This window comes from Molothrus ater, chromosome 3 (genome assembly GCF_012460135.2).
Source record: "Molothrus ater isolate BHLD 08-10-18 breed brown headed cowbird chromosome 3, BPBGC_Mater_1.1, whole genome shotgun sequence".
Lineage (NCBI taxonomy): Eukaryota > Metazoa > Chordata > Aves > Passeriformes > Icteridae > Molothrus > Molothrus ater.
Genome location: NC_050480.2, coordinates 93,148,265 through 93,165,674, shown reverse-complemented (window position 1 = coordinate 93,165,674; position 17,410 = coordinate 93,148,265). Strand labels below are relative to the sequence as shown.

At 37.8% G+C, this 17,410-nt stretch overlaps 1 protein-coding gene across 6 annotated transcripts in view; it reads left to right on the top strand.

Annotated features, from left to right (window-relative positions):
* The window catches only part of MEI4 (meiotic double-stranded break formation protein 4), a 132,638-nt gene that overhangs the window by 52,606 nt on the left and 62,622 nt on the right, over nucleotides 1–17,410 (top strand). For 5 of the 6 annotated variants that reach the window (XM_054514425.1, XM_054514427.1, XM_036381102.1 and 2 more), the window contains one exon: nucleotides 15,918–16,166. In XM_054514425.1, coding sequence (XP_054370400.1) covers nucleotides 15,918–16,166 — 249 coding nt within the window. Of the gene's footprint in view, nucleotides 1–6,616; nucleotides 6,758–15,917; nucleotides 16,167–17,410 lie in introns of those variants that run through there. The other variant, XM_036381103.2, reaches the window with a different exon arrangement.

Genomic DNA, 17,410 nt, shown 5'->3' with positions numbered 1-17,410 from the left:
ATTGTATCACTTGAGTCACATCATGCAACTTCTAAATGGCATCTTCATTTGTACCTACTGGTGCTTACATTTGTATGTCACCACCATTTTATATTGGGCGTGGGAACCATGGTAATGTGACCCTCTCATGCTGCAAGCAGATGATCTTCTCTGAAGCAACAGCCCAGCTGCTGGGAGAAAGGATTTATGTCAGTCCATGGCTCTTCCCTGATGAGTGCCTGGAGCCACAGGAAGCACAGGTTAAGAGTTCCAAAGCAGATACAATATTGATTACAGCTACCTCGATCTGTTAGCATCATCTACAGCCCTTCAGCTGTAAAGCTGAGCAACCACTGACCCAGGATATGTGATGGGATTTTTCTGAGGAAAGGAAAGATTCATGCAAAGGAAATCTTAGGAAGCCCGTTGTTATAGTTGAAACATATTCATCAGATAAATAAAAATACTTTCTTTACCTTTTTACCACACCCTGGTCACCTTGTCACTTCTGTACCTATCTATCCATCCATCTAAAAGCATATATATTTGTATACATTTGTATATGGATACCTCTATAAATGACCTATTTTATTTATACAGCATTTGCGTTGGAAATTCCTTTTACTAGTCTAAAATATTTAAGTTTTTCCGAGGAGTGTTTTTTTCTTCTTCAATCTTCTTTACACAGTTGCCAGATACAAGGAATACTGGGCTTCAAGAATCTACATTTTTAATATTAACCTGAAGCCTACATTTTGCACTAGGAAAAATGAATGAATTAATGGTTTAAGCTTGTTAAATTCAGATGGACATATTTACAATTAGAGCAAACTGACAAAACTCATTTTAAGTGAATGAAATGGTGACAATTTGCATGGCTGAGCAGATGGCACTCCCTCTCCTCGCCTACAAGAGCAGTACAGCATGGTCGTTTTGAGGAAAGACATTAGCATAACTTTGAATACTAAACTGGACTGCACAGTCTATAAGAATAGATTTATTATGCATTACTTATGTGTGCATCTAGCTTGACATCCCAGCTCATGACCATGATAGTGCCACAGTATAGCACAGGGCCTTAAAACAGCTTCCATGTTGCTATGCAGTGCAAAGATGGTGGATTTTTTAGTAGGGGACTTCTCAGCACTACTGCCAAGGATCCTGGGAGGGACGAAAACTGGCAAATGCAGGTGCCACGGGAGAGATTCTTGCATTAATCAAAAGTCCTACCTGTGTGTAAGAGTGCCAGACCACATGCTATTTTCTCCAGTGTAGATCAGACATATGTCCATATATAGCTAACAACCTCCAAAAACTCTCCTGTGATTTTACGTCTGGAATACTAAAATTATTACAAAATAAAGATAAAAGCTATGCTAACCAGTTTCTGTCCAATAACTCAGTAGTCAGAGTGCTGGCACACACAAACTCCTTTCACTTCTGTGTCAGTGTTAAAGCCAACCTCTTTCACCTTGCAACCCAATTGACCAGGTTACAGTGAATCTTCAGGTGGGTCAGGTAGAATCTCAGAGTGGAATACTGAGTTTGGTTTGGTTTAGTTTGGCTCCGTTTGGTTTGGTTTGAAAGAACTTCTAGAAGTTCTTTCTTACTTCTAAAACTTCTTACTAGTCAAGACTTATCACTAAGACAACACTGCAATTACAGCTGTTCCATCAAAGGAATGACTCTTTGGATTTTGATCAGAGAATCAATTGGAATCATTGGAAAAGACCTCTAAGGTCATTGAGTCCAACCATTCACCCAACACTAAACCATGCCATGAAGAATCACATTTGCAAGTCATGTGGTATCATACATTTATACATAACCCCTCACAGGAAGGTAATTTGACTTCTTATCTGAAAATAGGGCAAATTTCAGTTGTCTCTAACGAATAATACATGCTACCTGGACCAAGGAATCAAAATCGGAGCCCTCATCTTCCTGCCTGTTAATTACTCTTTCACCACATTAAAGCTCCCTGTAGCCTAAAAACTATTCAACTTCACCCAAAGCAGGGCATTTTTGGCAAAAAGGTATTGAGACAAATCTCTTCCAGAACATCACTGTGATTACTGGGTGCAACGCTCCTTTGGGAAACAGGGTGCAAACTACCTGAATAAAAAATAAATCTGTATCCTTTAAGCTCTAAGCTGATTAGACAGGTGAGGTGCTAGAAGCAATAGCACAACCACTGTGTCTCAAGTGGGCACCTGGCCTTTCCACTGTGTGAAGCGTGTTAAGTGTGTTAAGTCAGTATGTTCCAGGAAATGAAACTCACTTCATCACAACTTATGCCTGACCCAGCTGAGTCAACAGAAAAAAATGGACATTGTAACCCATGATTCAGCTGACACCTCATGCTTGCACAGAGGATCGCTAATCAAAATGTCTCAGGATTCAATCACAATCATGTGGATATTTTAATGCATTCAATTTTCTATATTATGAGGCAGTTAGCAAGGACTGCTCATATGTTGTTTGGTAAAGTTCTGTGTATAGAACTGTAATCTGTATTTTTTATATCCTAGGACATCTATATCGTAGCAATTACCTGTTTACCTCTTTGCCTTTTTAAGAACTTCATGAAGAAAACCTTGTGGAACTGCAATAAAAAGTACTAAATTAAATGAAAAGTCTTTATACGTTCTTTAATTCTTCTTCTCAGATGTCTGTTGCTGTAGAGAAGGAAAGTCTAGCAACACCCCTGTTTTGTTACTCTTAGATAAATGATGAAATTTAAATGCAGAAAATTACCTGCTATATTGTCACATTAATTTTTAAGTATCATTCGGACTACTTGCTAATATGCTTTTATCGTTTTTCTTACCTAGTGGAGTGAGAATCTTTCAGTACTGATTTCCAGACAGTAAAATTCTTTGAGGGAAAGGTATTATCTTTCCTTCTACTGTATAGAAAGGAATGGAATCTGTTGTCATTAATTTTATGTGATGACAAAGCACTATGAAGTTTCTATTCATAATTGATGGCATGATGCCTATAAACCATACCAAGTTTTTTAGTTTCCCTGTTCTCCTCATATCATGTCTAAATTTTTACATTGTTTTTATAGAACAAGGTTTTCATTGCATCAGACACTGAAATGTGATCCTTTTTTCCCTGATGATAATGCTTTATTTCTCAACAGAAAAAAAGATGTCATTGCATAACTCACTGAACATCCTGGATCAGATACGTTTAGAATTGCAGATTATGCTCAAAGGGACTGCTTGAGCCATATTGGTTCTATCAGAATTACATAGAAAATAGAGCCATCAAAACCACATTATATTCTGTTTTGAAAACAGCTTGATGCTGAGTAATAAAGTATCATGATGCCAATTTTTTAAAATATTTTTAATTAAATATAGCACTGAAACACATGGGAAAAAAGGGTCAAATGGGAAGATTTTGATGCTTCTGCTCACGATTTTCACATGCTTTTAAAAACACTGTATCTCTTGCACCACCTCAGCTAAACAAAATTGCAGCTATGACAGTTGAGACAGCAGGTTTCATATGTGTTTTCAGACACTTCCAGTTCTCAGGCAAAAAGACATGCATTAAAATATAAAGATGCCTTATAATTCTAACAGCCTGTAGTTCTCCAAATGAAAATATATTCTTCAATGCTCAAATTGTTACTGATACTGTAACCATCCACTAAGAGCAGGGCATGCCTGTTTGACAGTAATGTAATCCACTTACCTTTAATAACTGATTGAAGCCTGTGGTTTTTGGGTTTGGTTTTAGTTCACCACTCAGTTGTTTGAAATCATTCAGCATGTGGATTGGTTAAATACTGAGAACTCATGACCTCTCAGGTCATGTGACTAAACACCTCACTGCTTTTATGTTTAATTAATAACAAAAGCAGCTAATTATTTTGTATGACCTTTTGGCACAAAGATATCCTTTGACTGTTTTTGAGATCAAAAGACATATTCACAAAAAGATCAAAATAATTTATGTGCAACTAGTAGAATCAGCTTCTTTCACAAACTACAAACTGCTTATCTCAAACTGAAGCTTCATTTCACTGTTAGCTCACTTCAGATTACATACAGTGCTAATCACCCCATTTTTGGATAGCTTATTTTTTATTTATCAGATATAATATTAATTTGCACCATACACCAACACATGTGCACATACACATTGTTCATTTATGAAAAAGTAATGTTAGATTATGTTGCTTGGACATCACAAAGAAACTCTTCATGAAAAGTTGGTCAGGCATTGGAATGGGGTGCCTAGGGAGGGGGTGGAGTCACTGTCCCTGGAGGTGCTCAGGAAATAACTGATGTGGCACTCAGTGCCATGGTCTAATTAACAGGGTGCTGATCAAAGATTGGACTTGATGATCCTCAAAGTGTTTTCCAGCCTTAATGATCCTATGATTCTATGTAATCACTGGGAATACTCACTGAATAAAGTTAATGCAAGTTCTACACATTATTTTTTAGAAGTGTTCTTCAATAGAACAGGAACACAAATCTCAGTGATTCTGCAGTTGATTTTGCCCAGATTTTGCTGCTTTCAGGTGAATAAAAAAGTTGTTAGAGATGCTCTGTTAATAGTGGGGGCGTACCAGCATTTTTCCAACTTGAAGATATGGGACTCTTCAACTTATTTTAAAAGCAAACCTAAAAATGGTAGTAAGTTGTACTTTGGTTGGTATTCTGAAGTGGTGCACAGTAACTTTGCAAGTTACTTAAACTTGCAAATTTAAGAAACATTCCTTCTAACTACTAGCTCCAAATTTAAAAACAATGGGAACCGTGCATCTAAAACTGAATTTATACAGCTCTTTTATTATTATTATTATTATTAATGTAGTTAAAGTACAAAACAATAAAGCGAAAAACATATCTCCAGGCAGCTGCCTAATGGTAGAAGGCCTCAGGATTTTTAGGTGCCTCTCAATAAGCCTAAAATTGCAAGCAGACCTGCTACTCAGAAAAAGTAAAGCCCCTTTCTTTTTAGAACAGTAATAATGTTGCCCCTGCCGAATCCTATTTTTTAGATTCAGCTCTCTGCATACAGGTGACAGGTTTGCAGGTAAAAGCACTGATGTCTCTGAATATTTTATTTCAGTCTCAGCTGAAAAGATTAAATGAAAACATGGGTGTTCCAATCTATATAATGAGTGTCCAGTTTGCAAAGCATCTGCATCACTTACATGCACAAAAGATGCACAGAAAATGACAGGGTAGCTGCTGATATGTCAGTTTTAGAAGACTGGAGAATGTTTTATTTTTTTCTCCTTGAGTTTCACTGAGAAATCAGTGCTGTCAGAATGAAAATGCTCTCCAACTTTTTCTATCTAATTCATTTTTATAATTTGAAGTCTAAAATGAAAGTTTCAGTGTGTTAACACTTTTCTGTAGTTCAGAAGGTAAATCCTTCAAAATAAAAGAAAATGTGTATTTGCTCAAAAATTTTCCATTATGTATATTGGTAAAAAAAGAAGTTTTTTGAAGAAAGAGCATTATAAAAATAATGCTCCTTAGATTATCCAAGAAATGAAGATGAGGGTTATAAAAGTGTGTATTGTTTGTCACATCTGAATATTTGTCTGTTCAGAAAGATTGACTACCCTCTACTTAAAAACTTGATGTATTGTGATAAGCATAACTGCACTTAATGCATCTGACTTCATTACTTATTTTTTATCTCTCCTGTCTTCCCTTCTCGGCCTCCTCAAACAAGTATTAGTAAAAATTTCTTCGGGCTGTCAAGCATTAGAACAGGCTGTCCAGGGAAGTGGTGGAGTCACCCTTCACCCTTCAAGAAAGTATTTAAAAGTTGTGTAGATGTGGCACTGAAGGACATGATTGAGTGGTGGACTTGAAGTGCTGAGTTAATGGTTGGAATCAATGATCTTAAAGGTCTTTTCCACCCAAAATGATTCTGATTCTATGCCTCTGGCATAGATTCCATTTCTGGCCAAGAAGGCTTTTCACAGCCTTTTCAGCACAGTTTGTGGAGAGAACATAATTTTTCATACAAAGATAATTTCTTAACTGGTGAGCTTGGTTCACAGAGTTTCTGCTAAAAGGCAGCTTCTATTTCCAATGCATGGTTAAAGAAGTTTCACGATCCCATTTCCTCTTACAGTATTGTGCTGGTTTTGGCCGGGATAGAGTTAACTTTCTGCACAGTGGCTAGTATAGGGCTATGCTTTAGGTAAGAAAAGTTTAAAGAGGCGTAAGTTAATCAGAAAAACACTTTGAGAGACCTTAATGGAATTTATAGCAATAGGAAGTGTAAAAGCGTGGGGGGTGGTTTCGGTGACCCAGGTGATGGGTGAGCTCTGCCACCCGGACCCTGAGCAGGCCCAGCGTCCGGCCGGACTCCAGGGCTGGGACAGGCAGGCCACGCTCCCTAAAAACCTGCCCACAGCCCCGCTCCCTTCCTTCCCTGGCGGAAGGACCAGGGGCCTTCAGATGTGTCCTGCGGGGTTCCACGGCTTCGCCCCTCCTGCACCTTCCCGACTGAGGCGGCCTTTGCAGCCAGCCGGCCTTCGCGCTTCCCTCTCATCCCAGCCCCCGCAGCGGGAAGCGAGGCCCGCGCGTCCGCGGGCTCTGCCGGCTTCCGCAGGGAACAGCCGCCTTCGGTCCAGATAAACGCGAGTGGGAGCGAAGGGCCCGCAGCGAGGAGCTGCTAGCCCTGGGCCCCGGGGCCGGGGCTGTGCCTGACCACAGCGGGGCCGGAGAGGTGACGTTCCGGCCCCGGGCCATGGAGCCGGGGCGCGGCCCCCGCGGCGCTGCTGCAGGTGGGTGCGAGCGCGGGGCCATTGGGGCTTCCGGGGAGGCTCTGAGGGAGGCTCCGAGAGGGCTCCGGGAGATGCCCCCAGCCCGCGGTGTCAGTGGCTTTTGGGGACATCCCTCATGTGCAAAGGCTGCCTCGGACAGCCCCCAGGTTCTCGTGGTTCTCCTGGAACAACCACCTGGTTCCCCTGGGACACCCGCCTCGTCTCCATGCGGGAAGCCTTGTGTGGGCAGCCTCAGGTGAGCAGAGTGGTTTCCTCAGGAGAGGTTGAGTTTATCTGAGAGGAAACGGGAGCCTTCTCATGAAAGCTGCACTGCTTTGGTTATTAATAATAAAGAATTAGCTATTAATTACTTGTCTCTATTAGTTACAAATCTGAAGTTTTCTCCTGTCCCTTTCACCTGAGTCACAAGGAAAAAACACTATTGTGAAGTTTTGTTGGATGGATGCTGGGATTCAATTAATGTTGTTAGTCCTCCTGTTAAAAAATGGTTGTGTGAATATGCAGATATAATAGAGTATCAAAGAATTATCAGTTACCATTATTTTTACCTGATTATTTCCAATGTCAGTGAATTGAAATGATAGTTTCTGATCACTCTGACCTTAAGAATCCAGAAATCATAGGGCTTAGTCACTTGCATTTTTCTCATTGACTGATGGAAGAAAGTAATTATTAATTTTGTATTATCACAGAATGGCCTAGAGTTAGAGGTCCTTAAAGATCATCTAGTTCCAACCCTCCTGCCATGAGCAGGGACACCCAGGTTGCTCAAAATCCAATCCATCCTGGTTTTAAACAGTTCCAGGGATGGAGTTTAACCCCAGCTGGCAACTAAGTACCACACAGCCTTTTTTTCAGTCTCCCCACCCCAGTGGGGATAATCATAAAGAAAAGGTAAATCTAATGGGTTGAGATAATAATAATCTAATAATTGAAATAAAATATTATAATTGTGATACTAAGTATGCTAGTAACATGATTAATAAGAAGAATTGTCAAAAGAAAAGGAAGAGAGAGTAAAAGAACCCAAGAGAAACAAGTGATGAACATGGTTGCTCAGCTCCTGATAACCAATGCCCAGCCCATTTCTGAGCAGAGATCCCAATATTCCTTTGGCCAGTTTGGGTCACCTGTCCTGGCCTTGCTCACGTCCCAGCTTTCAGTGCAGCTCCTCAGTAGTGGAGCATGAGACATTATAAAGCCCTTGACTTAGGGTAAACACTACATAGCGTCAGCCAAAACATCAGGATGTTATTGACATCATTCTCATACTAAATCCAAAACCCACAGCTTTCTACCAGCTACTAAAAAGAAAATGTCCCAGCTAAAACCAAGCTGCATCGACAGCTTCTCCAGGCAGTCTGTTCCAATGTCTCACCATCCTCAGAGTAAACAATGTCTTCTTAATATCTATTCTAAATCTGTCCTCTTTCAGTTTAAACTCATTCCCTCTTGTCTTGTCCTTGAAAAAGCCCCTCTCAAGCTTTCTTGTAATACCCTTTAGGTGCTGAAAGGCACCCTGGAGCATTCTCTTCTCCAGGCTAAGCAACCTCAACTCTCTCAACCTACATTCAGAGAGGTTCTCCAGCCTTCTGATCACCAGGGCTTAGATGTTGTCTTAATTTGAATAAACTAGTAATTAAGCCAAATTAATGTGTAAAAAAGTACTTGTCCATGGACTTGTCTATGATTCCTTGGCAAGTCTCTTCTGTGGTTCCGCTGTCTTTTACAACTTCCAGTGCTTCATAAATTAATATTTAGATGCTACATATTTAAATGTTATAGTTACATTAGTGTCTATACTATATGTAAGGATTCATTATTTATTGTATGCTGTATGCTTTTTAGACTATGGATTCCTAGCAGTATTCCCTCTTTTCCTTGTCCTCTGTTACAAACATTTCCTTTCTTCTGAACAATCTCATGTTTCTTTCTGCCTATATGAAATTTCTGTAAGAAACCCAAAACCAAGGGTTTTAAAATACAGTGGGTGCATTCTGGAAGGTCACCTGAATGAATCGCTATCACTGAAAGATACTGATTGTGTAGATTTGAAAACTTTTGGAATCTGAACTGTTCAGGTTAAGGCTTGAAGTGTGAAACTGAAAAGGAAATTATGGTGATATTTTGGTCACTATATTTTAACATGGGAAGAAGAGATATGCAAAATAGTCTTCGTATAAAACTCCAAACTCTTGATTATTGCCTTTTTTTGAACTCTGCTTTGAAATTCTGCATTCAAAAGCTAATACAGTCATTGCAATAGGCAAAACTGGGGAGATAAAGGCTGCTTTCTTGTTGGAACTTGGCAGTACATAAAGGCTGGGATTGTTTTCCACAGTCCCTAATGCCAACTGTAAATTTACTCTTTATGTAATTATAATTAGCATTTATGAAATTTAACTTTGTTAAAGAATAAGGGTCTGAACTTCATGGTTTCATAAATTTCATCTCATAAAGCTATAATGAAAAGTACATCCTCAGTTCCCAAACCAAATGGATTTACACCCAGCTGATGAAGTGAGCACAGTTCTGTTTTGGTAGCGGAAGAAATCCGTGCTGACATAAGAATAGATAAATTTACACCACTGAGTTATACTTTAATTTCTGAACAGCAGGTTTTATAGAATAAATTCCCTATTCTGGAAACACATTCTTGTCTTTAGTAGTCAGAATAGTAAAGAGAAAGATGGTAGTGGTACTGTGTGCCAGATTGACTATATATAGTTGTGAGTGACACAAAAAAATTTTCCTCCTGTTGGAGGAGGAAAAGGAGTGAAAAAGGAAGAAGTCTCAGCTTGTAGGGGGAATATATACACAATTTTAAACTACCGTAAAACTCAGGTTTAAATTACTGTTTCCAAATTATCTTGTTGAAGAGTGAGGCCAGAAACTTTGAGGAGCCAAACCAATTTTTTATGCTTATATAATTCCAAACATACTTGAAGTTTCTCATGTCTTTAATTTGCGCCTACCTGCTATTTTGTGCATTGTAATATGTTCGCAAGGTTATTCTCACAAACTTTTTTCCATGACTTCTGGGTTGTTTTTCTAGAAAGCTTTTTTTTTTTTTTTTTTTTTTTTTTCCCAGAGGTATCAAAAAGATCTGGAATTACAAACTTCTTTTAAGGGGTGATGCTCTCAGCCTTGCAAAATTTCTCTTGTTAGTTAGGTACCTTGAATAGGTCTTTGAAGGTCTCAGCTTTAGCTGCCTGTGGTGCACCAGCTCATCTCAGTGCAGTTGCCTGTCCACAGTACACATGTGTGCATCTGATGTAGTCATCTTAACACTCTTTGTAGCCCGTGGGGGGAAACAAATGTTTCTGAGTCATGACTTTACCACAAAATGTACAAATGACTTGGCTTATTTTTAACATTAGAATTCTCTGTTTCTGCCCATTGATGATAAAAGAAGTCCAGACAGCTAGCTCAGTTGTGGCCACCTAAACTGTAGGTTTCTGTAGTTAAGAGGAGATAAATCCTACGTCAGAAACGTTACTGAAATCCTGAGGGATTATGTTTGCTTATGTTCTTAAATTCTCTGAAATGGTTATAATTGGGGAACATTAGTAAGTTCTAAAATGTTTTTTTCAACTCATTCATGTTACTTGGATTTGGAGAATTTGTAACATTTGATTTCAGAAGCTAAAATTATTTAAAAGTTAGAGTTTGAAGAAATAAATCATGCTACATCTAAGTTTCCTTGTGCTTTTGACATAAAGTATTTTAAATATTTATTATTTTCAGTATTGTTTTACCATTTTATGTTCATTTGAAAAAAATATGCTGGAGTTATTGTTAGGCTTGCTGTAGGAAGAGCAAGTTCTTCCCTCATTATGTCCACATTACATATCTTTGTATATTTGAGCATAGGTTGTTTAAAGATGACACCATGGAGTAGCCTTGGTTTAATACACATTTTTACAATAAACGCTGTGTAATTGGAGGCATACTTCAGTTCATCTTGATTGTGTAGCTGTCCCATTATCATTGTTTATAATATATACAAATGTCATTTTGTTAGGCATACCAATTTAATCAAGTTTATTTTATTGTTGCTTAATGTTGTGGCCATATGTCTCTGAGCTCAGCCCAGTTCCACTACAGCAATTGCAGCATTTTGTGCTCCATCATAATGAGTCAATATCTTGGTTTCTATTGTATAAAGCAGATGAGGTTACAAAGATGTGGGTAATTTTTTCACCTTTATTTACACTGTGTAATTGACAGACTAGTTAAAGTAAAATGATGGTAACAAAACAGTTTTTCCTTAAATGTTTGTACCTTTAAGGACAGACCATACTCTTAAATTTAGAAGGAAAAGCATTTATTTTTTTTTTTTATGTTTAGGGCTGTCTGAAGATTCTTAGCTGTGTAGTAGTGGTGTACAGCAATTTGTTTCTGTCCTCACAAATCCTCTTATTTTTAAATAAAAATTTCACATGTGGAGAAAACCGAGCTCTGGAATGGCCTGGAAGTTATATGAATTACAGTCTATTTTGTATCTTATGCTATTAATTTTTGAAATTATTTTTTTAATTCATACGATAGTGGTCTGAATAACAAAAGAGTGTCTTGACTTAATCAATAAGGTTTTGTCTATGACATTTGCAGCAGTTTCCTCCATTATTAGCCATGAATTTCATGGCCAAATTTGGAAATCACACCTAAGGTCTATAATTCTTTGACAGTACTAATAATTACTCCAGTGTTAAATTATTCCAAGCGAATTTAGGTTTGGGGTTTGGTTTGAGGTACCCTATAATTTTAAATCATAGCATAACTCAGCTAGCTTCCCCCCATTTCTCTGTGATTTGCCCATTTCCAAGGTCAGTGAGAACTGACCTTTGTGCCACTCAGAAAAGTAAAGTATATAAAGTTCACCTCCTTTACCCATAAACATCCCTGAAAGACTTCTTAAAACCTCTGCAGGTGAGGATTCACCTTCTTCTGCAAATGGCCGATTCTTTGAGTCGTTAACCCTTAACACTTCAATCTCTCCATATGAGCTGCTGCATCAAATGCACCTGCAAAACTGCGCTGGCAGATTGGTGGATTAGGGTAGTGCTTAGGAATGAGATTTATCCTGGTTCTTTCTGTTATCCTGTTTCCTGCTTATATCAGAGGTCTTCAATGGATCTTGCACCACATGTCAGTTCCCCTTGGTTATGTTACACAGAGCTGTGTGGGACGGTTCATCACTTCTTTTGTAATTATTTCAGCAGGTGAATAATTGCTCAGCAGCCTTCCATGGCTAGGATCTCAGCAGCTCTTTGGGTTCTCAGTACCCTCTCTCTGCATGAGAGCTGGAAGCATGGAATGTCATTCTTGTGTTGGAAATCTGTAGACTTAGCCCTGTTCAACAGTGTTGTTAATCCATCGTGTCCTCTGAGTGGTCTTTCAGTATCAGTTTGTGGATTAAGGGGTTTGCATAGGGAACCTGTCACCAGGTGGTACCTGTTGTTAGGGTGCTGAGCCTTGCTTCCAGCAGAGTTTGCAAGGGATTACTGGTTCTCTCCTTAACACTGAGTAATCACAGGAATGGAGCTTTGGATAATTCTTGAACCTTTCTCTTTCTCTTTACGTCAGAGATATTTTGGCATTAGCACCTGGAATTAGAGAGGGACTCCGTTCTGCTCTTGGTCGGGTACTGTTCTCAGTCAAGGAAACTCTTTGGTCTGATTCTAAAACTTTTTTCTGCCTAACCAGTGGTGTAATTTCTGTGCTGATAGGAGCAAAAACATTATTGATAAAACTCTGTAGCTGCCAATATGCTTTCAGTGGAATATATTTAGTGGTTCGGCACTTCCTGAGAGCAACAGATTGCTGTGCAATTTTTGCTAATGCACAGTTGGCCTGCATCACCATATTTCTAATAGTGTCATCTGGTGTGTTTTTTTCTAGAAGACTTACATAGTAGTTTCTGAGAGAGCAGTTGTCCCTTTAGGGGAATGGTGAAAAACCTCAGTCAACTCTTAGAACTTCTGCTTTTTGATACACAAACTTCTCTTTTCCTAATCAGAAAAGAAATAAAGAGACATGGTGATAGTGTCAGCAAGAGAAAGCAAGTAAAAGAGCTGTTTATTCTCCATAAAATCTTTAAGAAATCCATTCTTTCTCAAAATACATCCAGGAATATTGCTATTTGTCATTAATTATCTGATTTTAAACTAGAGATTTTGGATCCAACAGAATGACTTCTCCAAAAACTATGCTGTGACTTGTTCCTAAGAAGAACCAGCTGTGTTCTGTGATCTGTCATGCTGGTGGGGTTTTTTTCTAATGACATCTTTACAAGTAATTTTTCCAGAAAAGTAGTGACTTTTTTCCTCCAAAGTAAGAATATCTCCCTAAATTCATTCAGTGTAAGGCACTCCTACTGCAGAAGTGACTCTGTATAAGATGTTAAAGAGGAAAAGGCCTCCCTGAAACTCCAAATTAATTCATTAATTAAATGTATTAATTAATTAATTAATTAATTCATTCATTAAATTTATGTCTTAAGTGTTAAGGTGGAATGCTATTTAAGATTCTCAAAGCAAAATTAGGTAATGGTTTATGTGGTTTATCTGACTTACTGGGGATAAATCTACTTTAGAAAAAATCATTTTGGAATGTTGCAGTTGAAAGATCCTTTTACTTACCTCCATTATACCATTACCTTGTGCACTAAGGTTTTTGTTATGCTTGAAACACAGTAGTCACTTTCCAGATAAAATGAAAAAGTGACTCTCTTTATTTTGGTAATGGGTGGTCAAAAAATGCTACCAAAGTAGCATTTCATACTGGTAGCATAGTGGTAATATGTCAATGGTCAGACAGCAAACTTTGTATTTTCTTTGTATTTTCTTTGTATTTTCTTTGTATTTTCTTTGTAATAGTATGTCCTGTAAGTAGAAATAGAATGCAATAAATAATGTATTGGTGGTGGCTCTGATGATAAAAGGCACCCGAGCATTCATGAAATGCTGGCACAAATACCACTTCCCAGTCCATAATGGAATGTTGGTCATTTTGCAACTTCTGTGAATGTAATTTAAAGGAGAAGCATGTTATGAAGCAGAAAGTAAATGTGTGTTTGTCCTTAAAAGGAAGATGAATCAGAAAGCTTTGGCAGAGTGCTCTTTGGAGGCACCAAAATGTTAAACAGGCAGTGTAAGACATTTTTCTGCCTGCCCTAATTTATCATTCTGCTCTGCACAGGGACTTTGTAAGAATGGACCTTGACAGACCCTGTTTGAGTAACATCTGGGTGAAATTGCTATTGATGAGATAATCTGGGAAGCACCTTCAGATTCAAAGCCAAATATTTTAGATACCTTATTGTTACTATTTAATCTTCTTTCAGTGTGGTTCCACATATTTCATTTTATTCACAGCTTTGAAGGCAGTTCAATTACTTGCATGCTTTTGTATTTGTAAACATTTCCTTTCATGTGTAGGGCAAGCAAGATTCTTAGACCAGTTTGCTGTCCCAGAGGTGCTAATCCTTTGAGTTTGAGAGAATCACCTTCTGCTTTTCACTGAAATTCTAGATATGAACTGAAAAGTTGTATGAAAAAAATTTTCTTTATCAGAAATTTTGCAAAAGTACCATTTAATGTATAACTGCTTTAAGTAAGGGATATATATAGTATAGTTCAGCTTCTAAATGCTTACTACTTAATTAGTTTAAGAATGCATTGGTGGCTTAGATTGGGTGATTTTGCCCTGACACATGGCAGAAATGGAGTATTTCAGGTGGAGAAGAGTAGCCTAAAGTATAGCAGTAGGTAAATCGATCCCAAGGAATGTTTGCACTCTTGTCCTTTGTGCTCTGTACTATGTAAAGTCTTAACTGGCTGCTGTGTCTGAATGCACAGGGTGCAAGGAGTACCCAGGAATTCTTTGTGCATTTCAGAGGTATTTGAAAGGTGAAAGAAATACATAAAAAACAGTGCCTTCTGTAAGTGTCCCTGATGGATAAATGCATATATGATGATTTATGACTTACTATCTGAAGTCGAGTACCACCAGAGGAAAAAATCAGCTTAGATGATCTGGTGAAAGGATGACCTAAAATACCTTTTTCAAACCTTTACTGTGACTGTTTCAGAGCTGTTCATCGCAACTTATTAGTGCTTAACCTGCAGCTTTGATGGATAACAAGAAAAAAACAGCCTTGTGAAAAAATTGTAGATGTCAAGGTCAGGGCAAAAGTGTAGGAAGTGATTTTTTTTCTTAAATTATTATTTTGGGAGTGATATTTTTTGAGGAAAAGAATACATCAAACAACTGCATGAAAATGGTGGGGTTTTTTTCCTAAAAAAAAAAACACTTTTTTTTTTAGGAAAAAAAAAGTAACTTTGCTAATTAGATAGGCTGGTTGATATTAGTTGGTTGTAATTTAATTTTTTTCCTTCTCTGCTCCTAGGCCCTGTGCTGTTGCACATGATGTAATCATCTATTTAAATATTTTATTTCTCTGACTCTTTTAATGCCTTTTACCCCATTCTCACTGTTTGTAACAAAGCTTATAAAACTGTCTTCTTCACTTACTAGCCACTTGCATCCCTTTGATGCTGTCTACTTAGCCCTCTGCAGGCTTGAGGCTTAATGTAGACTTAAAACTACAAGGGCACCAATACCAGGTGTCCAAAACCAGACACAACCTCAAAGTTTTATGTTTTGAGCACTGAGGCCTTCTGGTACACTTTCAAGAAATTACATGTATTTTACTTAAGTATAAATAACCCCAAATGAATTCTTCTGTCATGGGTTCTTCTGTCATGTCAGAATTCTTTTGAGGGGGAGGGAATATCAGGGTGGGTTTTTTGGGGTTAGTATTTTTACTTTCTTCATCCTTGCTTTAGTGGAGGTAACATTTGCATTAAAATTATGCTAGGATAAGCCTATTTGAAGTGCTTACTATTTCTACAGTTATTCTCTGACATTGGCTGAATTTTATTTTTATAGCTGACTGCAGCTCATGTATGTTCTGTTCTCACATTGTGCACAGATGCTTGTATTTCTGTTCTTGATGATTTAGGAATGCACTAGAAATTAAAGAATTGGCCTCACTGTTGAACAGTCTTCAAAGCCAAGAAAATATTTTGTGTCATTTCCTTAATGGAGTCATAGTGAAGTAACCTTTTTTTTTTCTGTTTTTCTAATGCAATAGAAATCAAAGGCGGAAGAGAAAATCAGATTTCATATTTGAAAATATCAAAACTAGCATTGGCTTTTGCAATTATCCACTCAAAACCACCAGGGAAGTGTTCCAAAGAATACACAGAGCACCTTGCCAGAACTGTATCCGAACAAGATTTTGGATGGAAATGGAAAGTGGAAGTGCTGGAAGCTGAAGTTCTTCGATTACGACAGGAACTTCTTTTGAACAGGATCTCTCCAAGATTCTGCTTGGAAAATAGTAAGTTCCTCAAATAATTTCTGGCTATGTTGCAATAGCAAGGAACCAAACAGCTTTCATCTTGCCTGTACCATTTCTTGTACCTAGATGTGGGAGTCTTCAGTGTACAGTTTTTTATTTTTCCCAAAGTTTTGAGGTAGTGGAACACTTAATTTATTTGTAGGGATTGTGCTTGAGAATTTGATGCTCATGCAGAATTTATATATTTAACCTTCAGAATCAATGTGTATTATACAAAATAATTGCAGACAAAAATTGTCAATACACAATCTTACTCTATAACCTTGGAAACACTTGTTTGTAATAACTAGTTTGTATTTACATTTGGAACATGTCTTAAAAATGTATTGCATATTTTTAACCACCCTACAGATTTTAAAATCAGAATTTAAGCCTAAAGTGTTGGAAGCACTAATCTTTAATATGTGTAACAGGAGCATAGGGCAGGCCAAGGGACTGCATGTCTGTTGTTTCTGAAAGTGTATTGAGACTGTGGATATGGTGAACGTTTTTTATGGCATATGATAAAATATTGTGAGTCTGATATTATTGGATTCAGGAAAGCTTTTAGTGAAAGAAGAGTTAAAATAAAAAGATGCTCTCAAACAGCACCGTTTCTCTGACTTTTGATGTGTAGTAAGTCATGCTCGGTTCAAGATATCGGTGGCCCTGTGTGAGCTTGGAAATCAGGCAGTGGAGGATTTCTGCAGGCTCTGGGAAGATACTTTCCTGGGAGATGAGGTCAAAACGCTCTGGGCTGAAGGAGAGAGAAAGTTCACTGCTGAGGGCATCTCTAAAATAAAAATGTATAGCTAATTGCTTTATGACTTGAGATTTTTAAAAGGTTCCCTGGTGGAAAACTTGATGAGGCTTTACCATACTGCTTTTGTACTGAAACAGTAGCATCTTTATTGCCATGCCTAAAGAGTTCTAATTTGTAATGTTGACTGATGGAGAGATCATTAGACTTCAGCTAGAAGCTCTAATGGTTTATGTATTTAATTAGTATAATAGACCTTTCTCTACAGAGAAGTGATTTAATGACTATTCTTACTTTTTTATTGTCTGTCTGTCTGTTTTCTGCAACCTATTGCAAACATGACATTTAAGACTAAAAGTAATTTTTAAGTTCAGTTTCCAACAGGTGTCTTACGTTTTGAAGAACTGGTTGCGTATTGTCGGGAGAAATTTATAAACATCTAGTGTCTGGAGAGGTTATTCTAATTTTAGATTAAGCAGAAGAC